This window comes from Cydia splendana, chromosome 23 (genome assembly GCF_910591565.1).
Source record: "Cydia splendana chromosome 23, ilCydSple1.2, whole genome shotgun sequence".
Classification (NCBI taxonomy): domain Eukaryota; kingdom Metazoa; phylum Arthropoda; class Insecta; order Lepidoptera; family Tortricidae; genus Cydia; species Cydia splendana.
Window position 1 is genome coordinate 10,506,073 of NC_085982.1, and position 10,760 is coordinate 10,516,832.

The following is a 10,760-nucleotide window of genomic DNA, read 5'->3' on the forward strand; positions in this document are numbered from 1 at the left end:
TAATTCGTGGTTGCAATGATTGTAAGTGATTAGTCCTATACAAAATAATAATAAAAAACATCCGAAAAGAAAAGGTCCGATGCAAAAGAGATTGTATAATCCTTCTTCATTAAATGAGTTTCTTTTCTATTCTAGTCATCGATCGAGATTGCGTAGTACCGCTTACATTTCATTAAGACCAGTGGCGGTCATCTTATTAATCACAACATTATGCGATAGATATTTGTGGTTGGTGGATATTGGTTCGACTGGCAGCCGTCCGGTGGGTCGGCCCAGATATTGCTGGGAAGACAGTGTGACGAAGGATCTGCTTCAGCTTCGCGTCAGTAACTGCACTGAGAGAAAAATCATCACCAGGAATTAATAAACAGTTCTGTACTGGGGGAAAAAATGAAGTTTTAGTAGTAATCATGGAAGTTTCACTATTTCTGTAAAATTTATTTATTTCTACAAACAGCTCAGTAATACTAAATCTAATTTCAGCAAACAGACTTTAGTAAATGGAGCATTAAACAAAGTTCAGTATTTGTTACAATCCATTTTTATTACTACTAAAATTCTCCGATTTTTACTAGTAAAGTTTGTGATTTTTGGAAAAAAGCATCTGTGATTTCAAGTTATGATTTTAGTAAATGTCTCACTTACATAGTTTTGTAATATCTAAAAAACGAGTTCGCGGGAATAACATTACCCCATTTAAAATAACAATTCAGTTGTTACTATAGCGACATTACAAAGTTTACTGGTATTTAGTAGATAGACTTGTTGTGTTTATGTTCATTGTTGTACCAATCACTAAACGAGTTTTGTAATACCAACACAGCGAAACGAATGTTAGTGATTTTAGTAAAATTTACTACTTGCTACGTTCATTTGGTTAGAGTTAGTATTGTGTCGGATGTCGGGCGGGCGTGTCTCGTGTCTTCTTTGTTTAAAACATACTTAAGTTAAATAATAAATTTAGGATATATTGTGGGCCATGGACATATTAACCCGCGACCTACTGTGTAGTTGGGGTCTACAGGAATATATTGTTCTGCAACTTCGAGCTAGCTGTTGTTATTCTAGTGATAATGACATCATAGGTAAATCTAAACTGTTTGCAATTCCAACCTCCCTAGCACAGGTGCGCCGCGAGAGCATGTTGCGCGCGTAATAACTACTAGTCTCTTTCTGACTGTATGAATAAGAAAGGAATGGGTAGAATATCTCGACAGGCTTTTATAGTGCCTCTTTAGTACAGAGATATACTACCAAATGCTTTTTTATTCATACAGACAGAAATAGAGACGGCTAGCTACCACGCGCGCGACATGCTCTCGCGGCGCCCGTTTGCTAGGGGCGGAGGAATTGCAAACAGTTTAGTTTTTGCCTGTGACGTCATTATCTCTAGAATAACAACAGCTAGCTTGGAATCGCAGTACAGTTTAGTAAAACCTATGACGTCATCGTCTCCGATATTGCTAAAGCACGCTTAGAATTACAAAACGGCTAGTTTTCACCCATGACGTCATCACCTCCGATATTGCTAAAGCACCTCTCGGAATAACAAAACCAAATTTCTGAAATTACTCTAGCATACTTCAAATTACAAATATAGAAGTTGTATTTCCTACTAAATGGAAATTGCAAAAGTCAATTTGTTCCTATTAGTTGACTCTCCTTGTCCCCGGATTAAGTTTTATTTTTGTAATTCTAAGTGTGTTTTTGTTAGTTTTTTGTCTCAGTGTGGCTGGAAGTTGCGATCGGGACAGCTCTCGTTTCGGAGGCCAAGATTCTCTTTGGCTCGATGAGCCAAAATAGTTAGTTATTGGTTCGTGTTCCGCTCTCGATCAATCGGTCAAACGAACTAGTTCGGTTTTTTCCTATAGTTCAGTTTGGTTGCTGAGAGCTGGCAATAGGAATCGGTAATACATTAGACTCTTAATTTGTGGTAACTGACTGGTTGCAATGATTTGTAGCGATTTCGATATATATTGGCATTTCGCTCTCGATTAATCGGTCAAACGAACTAAATAGGTCGGTCTTTTTCAGGTTCAGTTCGGTTGTTGCGAGCTGAGAATGAATATGCCGGTTTTATATTACAATCTTTTTAATTTGTGGTAACTGACTAGAAACATTTTAAGTGATTAGTCATCGATCGAGATCGCGTTGCGTAGTAGCGCTTACATTTCATCAAGACCAGTGGCGGGCATCTTATTAATGGGAACATTATGCGATAGAGATAAGTTGAGATATAGCGTGGAGACATATCGGTTTTAATAAGTTATTGGTTTTCGATTGGTTATAGATTTAACTTAATTGTAATCAATTTATAGTTACGATAAAAACTTGCACTTTAAGTAAGACAGATAATTATTTAATGAATGAATGTGAAAATGGGAAGTATACACTAAAGTGAGGGTTGTTATGACCCGTATGTGGGGCTCGTGAAACTCAATACTTTTTATCATACTGGCAAAAAAAAAAATACATTTGAAGGCGAAACAAAAATTTATTAACAATATAAATGAATAAATCTTTATTTATATACAATATATATACAGTGGTACTACTAAACGAAATATAAATAATATAAATAAGTAAAATTTGTAGGCATTTCCATACGGAGGCGGAACATAGCTTTGATTTAAAATAGAGTTAAAAATTTGACATTACCGATGACATTTCCACAGTTTGTCATTCTAAATGCGAAGCAGAGTTAGTTTAGTCCGACAATATTAACTGGAAGAGATCCCATACAGGAATATGTTCGCCTTTGTTGTATTTAATTCACTCTGTAATTGTTTCTCGTGTTTTTATTTCTATGTAGGTACAATAAAGTATACGAGTATACATACATTGTAATGGTCGCGCTATCACAGAAACACCTTTTAAACGAAACACAATTTTATTTACAGAGAAAATTTACACGAATAGGGTCTTGGTAAGACGAGGCTGTTTGTTAGACTACTATGGCAACGTAAAATTCCAATTGTTCTATAGTGACAAGGTTCTAAAACCAAATATAAAATTATGAATATAAAATACACTGTATAAAAACCTCTTTAGAAGAGCAGGATACGTCACACTCCCGAGCGGGAAGAACCGGAAGGTTAAGCTACTCTTGTTAGTCCAAGATATAATCAAACAGGTGTTGTGGCAACCTCCTGGTTCGTGTTGATCGTACCTCATTGGTTACGTTACGCTCATTGCTCTCATTTGTCTCCGTTTCTATTTGTTCAGTAGAGTCAGTATCAACTATCAACTCCAGTGGAAAAATGCGTTGAACAGGTCTTACCTTTGTTCCGGCTGCAGCTCTAACTCGAACCACTCTACTAACGCCATCAGCACCAGGGTAAACCTCTTGAATTATGGCCAGTGGCCATGACACACGCTTGTCTTCAGTCTCCACTAAGACGACGTCTCCAGGCTGAAGTTGTACAGGTCCATTCCGCTCACGCTTTTGTATGAGTGAACTTATGTACTCGTCCCTGAAACGTTTACGCAAATGTTCACGTAAATCTTGGCAATATTGTTGCCTGACGTTGAGAGCTACTCTGTCGACTTCATCAAAGTCGGTGGAATGATTTGACAGCAGCGGCTGAATAAACATTGACGGCGTCAACGGTTGAAGATCCCTCTGACCACCTATGTATGTGAGTGGCCTACTGTTTATGACCGCTTCGCAGTCACAGAGTACTGTTTGTAGCTCCATAAGCGAGATGGATGCCTTTCCTAAGACTCGCCGAAGGATTTGTTTTAGAAATCCTATTAGTCTCTCATAGAACCCTCCCCACCAAGGAGCAGCTGGAGGCAAAAAGTTCCATTTAATCCGCGTAATTGAGGAAAACCGCTGTATTTCGTCCCAATCTAGGGAACCAAACGCATTGTCCAGGCCGCGAAAATTTGTACCGTTATCGCTGAATATCGTTTCTACCCGTCCTCGACGCGCTACTAATCTCCGTAGTGCCATTAAAAACTCACCAGTTGACAACGACTCCACAACTTCTAGGTGCACAGCACGGTAAGTAGCACAGGTAAATAGAACGATCCCCGCTTTAGCACCAGAGCGAAAAGTCAAAGGTCCAAATAGATCGGCACCTGAATGTTGAAAAGCCGTGCTCGCTTCCATTCGTTCGTTCGGTAAAACACCGGTGGGCGCTTGGCATCGTTTTGCTTTAAATCGTTTGCATCTTATACAGCGATGTATAATATTACGAACTAAATTTCTGACGCCGATAATCCAAAATTTCTGACGTAGATTATTGAGTAGCATTTGTACTCCAGCGTGCTTAAGCTCGATGTGTCTGCACTCAACAAGACGCCGAACTATCGGGTCAGATCCGGGAAGAATCACGGGGAACTTGAAATTATAATTTTCATTGCCGAGTGACAGTTTCGTGTTTAGACGTAAAATGACATTTTCATTGACAAAGGTTTGTATGTTTCGATCATTTACTAAAGAGTTTATGCACCTTTTTTGTATTAACCTTATTAATATATTCTCAGCGTATTCGAACTCTTCGTAAGTTAGCTCCTTTGATGCCGATTTTTTCTTGGATCGTAATATCCAGCACAGCATTCTAACTAACTTGATGTAGCTCGAGAAGTAGATTAATCTGTCTAGGAAAGATTCTTCTTCGACGTGCATGGCAACAGTACCAGTATTCTTACGTTCGAGATCAGTTTCTGACGAGTCGAGTGTGAAATTTGCAACCGGCCAATGTTCCTCATCTAATCTTAACCACTCTGGGCCCTCCCACCATCGACTTTCGAGGAGTCCCTTGGGCTTTATACCTCTTGAAGGTAGATCGGCAGGGTTCAGATGGCCAGGGACGTGTCTCCAAGCGGAAGTTTCTTATCTCCTTCACTCGGTTGGAAACAAAGACGCTCCAAGGTCCTTCATACTTTATCCACGTTATAACGACACTTGAATCTGACCAGTAGTACACAGCACAGTTGGGTAGGGCCAGAGATTCAATAGCTGTCACGGATAGTCTACACGCCAATGTTGCAGCAATCAGCTCCTGTCTCGGAATCGTAATTTTATGAACCGGTGTCACTCTTGAGCGTGCTAGGAAAAGGCTTAAATTGACGGCATCACCCTGTTTTGACCGCAAAAATATACAAGCTGAATAAGCATCCATACTTGCGTCCGAAAATACGTGCAAAGAGGTTTCGCACTCCTGTATGGACACGCTTGTAAGTCGTCTGGGAATAACGCAGTCATTGATGGCGTATGCTTGTTCTAGCCATTTTCTAAATTCTTTGGCCAAATCTTCAGGTAGTTCTTGATCCCAGGTCAATTTCTTACACCACGTTGCCTGCAAGATCTTCTTAGGGATTATGGTCGTGGGGCAGGTAAAACCGATAGGATCGAAAACCCTTTGCGCTACTGAAAGTAACGTTCGTTTGGTAGATTTTTGTTCAACGTTATTAAAGTTGACGTTACATTGTAGGGTATCATTTTTCACGTTCCAGATTACACCTAGTATTGACGTGTTTTCGACGTTGTTATCTACCAAAATGGGACTAGAAATCCAACCTCTAAGGTCAAATTTGCCATCGAGCATTACCTTTTTTGATTCGCTTATGAATTTGTTGAGCTCTTCCTCTGATTCTAAACTTGTGACACAGTTATCTACATAAAACGATTTCTTCAATTTTGCCGCTGTTTCTTTTAGTGGTTCCGAACAATTATCCAAGTGATGATTAATGGTGGCTACGAGATGAAATGGACTCGATGTCACTCCAAAGACGACTCGTCTATGACGATATGTGATCATCGTTCCATCTTCTTCATCAATCTTCGACCACCACAGGAAACGAAGATAATCCCGATCCTCAGGTGCAACTGAAATTTGAAGAAATGCCTTAGTTATGTCGGCTGTCACTCCGATCTTATTTCGCCTGAAATCGATCAATAGGTTAACAATTTGTTCAAGTAGGTTCACACCCTTTTCTAGGCAGGAATTTAGGGAAATTCCGTGCCTGTCTTTGGCTGAGCCGTCAAAAACAGGACGAATCTTAGTTGTCAAACTGGAGCTCTTGATCACAGCATGGTGTCCCATGTAGTGGCCTTGGACAGATTGGTCAGGTGCTTCCTCGATTATGTTAAGCTGTAACCACTCACGTAATCGTGTCGTAATCTTCGAGCTTGCCGAGCTGCTTAAGGCGAGCCATGGTGCTATCTAACCTCCTTTTGGCAAGATCGTAATTAGTTTTTGGTCGTGGAACGTCACGCCAGGGTAAACTTACCTCGTAACGGCCTTCTTCGTTGATCGTAATGTTTTCTTCGAAAGATCTGAGGACTTCTTCGTCGCGCGCTACCTTGGTTGCTTGTACCGCGGGATAGTTGATACCTATCGCCTCCAAAGACCACAAATCTGTAAGATCAACCTTTGTTAAACAATGGAAGGTCGTCATCGAATTTGTCATGGAACTGTAAACCCCTGTTATTGGACCTTGAATGGTCCACCCAAATTGCGTCTTTATAGCAGTCAAGTTATTCTTTAATTGTACTATGTCGCCTGTAAGTAATAAACCGGAATAGTCAGCACCAATCAGTAAACCTACCTTGTCAGGAGAATCGGTCATTGAGTCATTCAAATTAATATTTTGTTGACGTAGTTGCTCTAATAATACAGAAGATCTTATTTTAGGTAAAAGATTACAAATATTTAATTGTTGTACAACAGATAAATTCATAGAAAAGTTGTTTTATACGTTCTTGACGCATATGTCAAACACGTCGTAGACTTCTTTTTTCGTCACGTACCCGCCGAACAAACAGTTTGTAATTGCCTCTTTTCTGGTAGGTTTTAGGCCGAGCTTCTGTACTAGGTCTTTCTTTATGTGGGACCTTTGTGAACCATTGTCAATAAATGCTCTTACACAGACCTCTTTCTTGTCGTGCACAAGTTTCACCATCACGGTTTGCAGTATAGTTGTACTTGCCGATTCTTGTAAACACCCCATGTTGTTGGATGTCTCCGACTGATTATTGCTGCTGCTTTGCTCCGCTGGAATGTCTGCGCACATAATTGTAAAATGACGCTTTTTGCAGAAAAGACATTTTGGGAAAGACTTGCATTTCTTTGCAATGTGGTTGCCTTTCAAGCAAATTAAACAGGCTTTCTTATCTTTGATTAATTCGATACGATCACTCACTGTCATTTTGGCCGGTTTGTAGCACTCGACGGCTGAGTGGTTGTCCTTGCTACACCATATGCATGACGTAGATGTCTCGCCTTGTCTGTCGGAAGCTTCCTTCTTACGCTTATTGGCTTCTGTCAACTGCACAAAACAAGCGGTGGGTGGCTTTGGCTCTGCCAGGGTAGTTTCTTCTATTTTGGTTCTGGCTAGCTTGATTCTTTCCTCTGATTCCACATCTTGTCTCAGGAACTGCATCAGGTTGGCTAGGTCCCTGGATTCAGATCGACTGCGGTGCCACGCACGAAGTACACTTTCAGGTAGTGCCGACTCTATCATAGGGAATAGCATTGAGGCGAATTTGTCTTTTGTTACGCCTAATGTCTCCAGTGCCTGTAGGTGCGTTTGCAGGTTATCGTACAAATTAGATAATTGTTTAGGTTCTCCTCTTTGTTGCATCAGTGTTACTAAACCTCTTACGTAAGTTTCTATCAGAATGTCATCTCTAGCAAATCTAGCCTTTAACGCTTCTACTGCCTTACTGTAGTTTTCCGCACACGGCGGGTAGCTTTCGACAAGCTGACGTGCGCTGCTATTTGGAGTCATTGATTGTAGAAGATATTGGTACTTATCTGTATTGTCCATGACTGTATCTTCGTGTATTTTCTTGAATTGGCCCCAAAATGACAGCCATGACTTGACGTTCCCGTCGAACTTGACTAGCTCTAGCTTAGGCAGTCTTCGCTGATTGCCTGGCTCCAGGTCTGTAGATTGCGCTGAATGTAGCGACGACGCACTACTGATGCGAGGAAGAGTTTTTGGAAAGAGGGCTTTTATTTGATGCCAACGTATCTTGTATTGCATCGCCTTTTCCTGGTCTGCTTGATACAGATCCTCATCAAATTCTTTTTCCTCAACCCATAAATCCCTCAATGCGGCTTCTGCTTCGAACAATGTCGATGCCGCATCGGACAAGAGGTCGAAAATCTGCGGTGAGGCAGGGTCCTTGCTCTCGACCGCCTTCGCCGTCTTGTCTGCGAGTATTGTGAACTCTCTTCTGTATTGAGTCCGTTTTCGCTTCCACGCTTCCATATTTATTATTTATATTCACGGTCGCCAGATGTAATGGTCGCGCTATCACAGAAACACCTTTTAAACGAAACACAATTTTATTTACAGAGAAAATTTACACGAATAGGGTCTTGGTAAGACGAGGCTGTTTGTTAGACTACTATGGCAACGTAAAATTCCAATTGTTCTACAGTGACAAGGTTCTAAAACCAAATATAAAATTATGAATATAAAATACACTGTATAAAAACCTCTTTAGAAGAGCAGGATACGTCACATACATACATACAAACAATATTATGAATAACAGTTTTGAATGTTTCACGGTTAGTTTCACTAGACTTAGGGTAACATTCCATTTCTTTCCGCAGCTGCACTACTAGCTACTAGTATAAACGCGTCGGTGTTATTGTCAATTTCCATAGTAAAATGAATGGTAGTGCTGCTGTCGTTGGAAATGGACTGTCACTTTTATATCGATCGGGAGATGAACCGTGATTACCTTTTGTATTGTTTTCGAGCTCCCGATACAAAAGGTAATCACAGTTCATATCTCGGTCGATATAAGTCTAATATTATGAATGTTTATATTTTCTGTACGGTTTAGTTTCAGTGCAGTTCTGCTAACGTTTACACTTAGATATACCTTCAGCATTATTCAGAATCCAGCTGCTTGTTAGTCTATGTCACGTCGCTGACGTCACGGTTTGACAGCTTGCTGACGCCGCTATTGTTGCTAAAATGTGCAGCTACCACAGATTTTGTACAAAGCACACTATCTATATATCTATCTAATACCTTTAAACGAACAATTCTTGTTTATTTATTTATGTATATATTTATTTATATTTATATTTCTGGGATCCCGGAAACGGCTCTAACAATTTCGATAAAATTTGCTATATGGGGTTTTCGGGGGCGATAAATCGATCTAGCTAGGTTTCCCAAATATTGATAATGAAATATAATAATGAACCGTATGTAAACGCTCCAGTGACATCGCAAACGCATCTAAAGCTCTGAAAACCTAGGCCTTATTGTTGCAGTTCTATATTTAACCGATTTACATTAATATCTAATGAATAAATACTAAACGCTCTAGTGAGAACACACTAACATCGCAAACGCATCTAATAAATACTGTACGGTCTAGTGAGAACACACTTTAACATCGCAAACGCATCTAACGCTCTGAAAGCCTCCGCCTTATTGTTGCAGTTCTATATTTAACCGATTTTACATTTAAATATAATGGATAATTAGTATAATTACTAAACGCTCTAGTGAGAACACACTTTAACATCGCAAACGCATCTAACACTCTGAAAGCCTCCGCCTAATTGATGCAGTTCTATATTTAACCGATTTTACATTAAAATCTAATGAATAAATACTAAACGCTCTAGTGAGAACACACTTTAACATCGCAAACGCATCTAACGCTCTGAAAGCCGCCGCCTTATTGTTGCAGTTCTATATTTAACCGATTTTACATTTAAATATAATGGATAATTAGTATAATTACTAAACGCTCTAGTGAGAACACACTTTAACATCGCAAACGCATCTAACACTCTGAAAGCCTCCGCCTAATTGATGCAGTTCTATATTTAACCGATTTTACATTAAAATCTAATGAATAAATACTAAACGCTCTAGTGAGAACACACTTTAACATCGCAAACGCTTCTAACACTCTGAAAGCATCCGCCTTATTGTTGCATTTCTATATTTAACCGATTTTACATTGAAATCTAATGAATAAATACTAAACGCTCTAGTGAGAACACACTTTAACATCGCAAACGCATCTAACGCTCTGAAAGCCGCCGCCTTATTGTTGCAGTTCTATATTTAACCGATTTTACATTTAAATATAATGGATAATTAGTATAATTACTAAACGCTCTAGTGAGAACAAACTTTAACATCGCAAACGCATCTAACACTCTGAAAGCCTCCGCCTAATTGATGCAGTTCTATATTTAACCGATTTTACATTAAAATCTTATGAATAAATACTAAACGCTCTAGTGAGAACACACTTTAACATCGCAAACGCTTCTAACACTCTGAAAGCATCCGCCTTATTGTTGCATTTCTATATTTAACCGATTTTACATTGAAATCTAATGAATAAATACTAAACGCTCTAGTGAGAACACACTTTAACATCGCAAACGCATCTAACGCTCTGAAAGCCGCCGCCTTATTGTTGCAGTTCTATATTTAACCGATTTTACATTTAAATATAATGGATAATTAGTATAATTACTAAACGCTCTAGTGAGAACAAACTTTAACATCGCAAACGCATCTAACACTCTGAAAGCCTCCGCCTAATTGATGCAGTTCTATATTTAACCGATTTTACATTAAAATCTAATGAATAAATACTAAACGCTCTAGTGAGAACACACTTTAACATCGCAAACGCATCTAACACTCTGAAAGCATCCGCCTAATTGATGCAGTTCTATATTTAACCGATTTAACATTAAAATCTAATGAATAAATACTAAACGCTCTAGTGACAACACAATTTAACATCGCAA

At 39.3% G+C, this 10,760-nt stretch overlaps 1 protein-coding gene across 1 annotated transcript; it reads right to left on the minus strand.

Moving 5' to 3' along the window:
- Positions 1-3,245: 3,245 nt before the first annotated feature.
- Positions 3,246-8,477, minus strand: LOC134801785 (uncharacterized). Its single transcript, XM_063774378.1, has 2 exons — positions 6,241-8,477; positions 3,246-3,473 (listed from the first exon to the last, which is right to left on the minus strand). The coding sequence occupies exon 1, from the start codon at positions 8,224-8,226 to the stop codon at positions 6,703-6,705; it is 1,524 nt and encodes a 507-aa protein (XP_063630448.1). The 5' UTR covers positions 8,227-8,477; the 3' UTR covers positions 3,246-3,473; positions 6,241-6,702.
- Between the last annotated feature and the right edge of the window lie 2,283 nt (positions 8,478-10,760).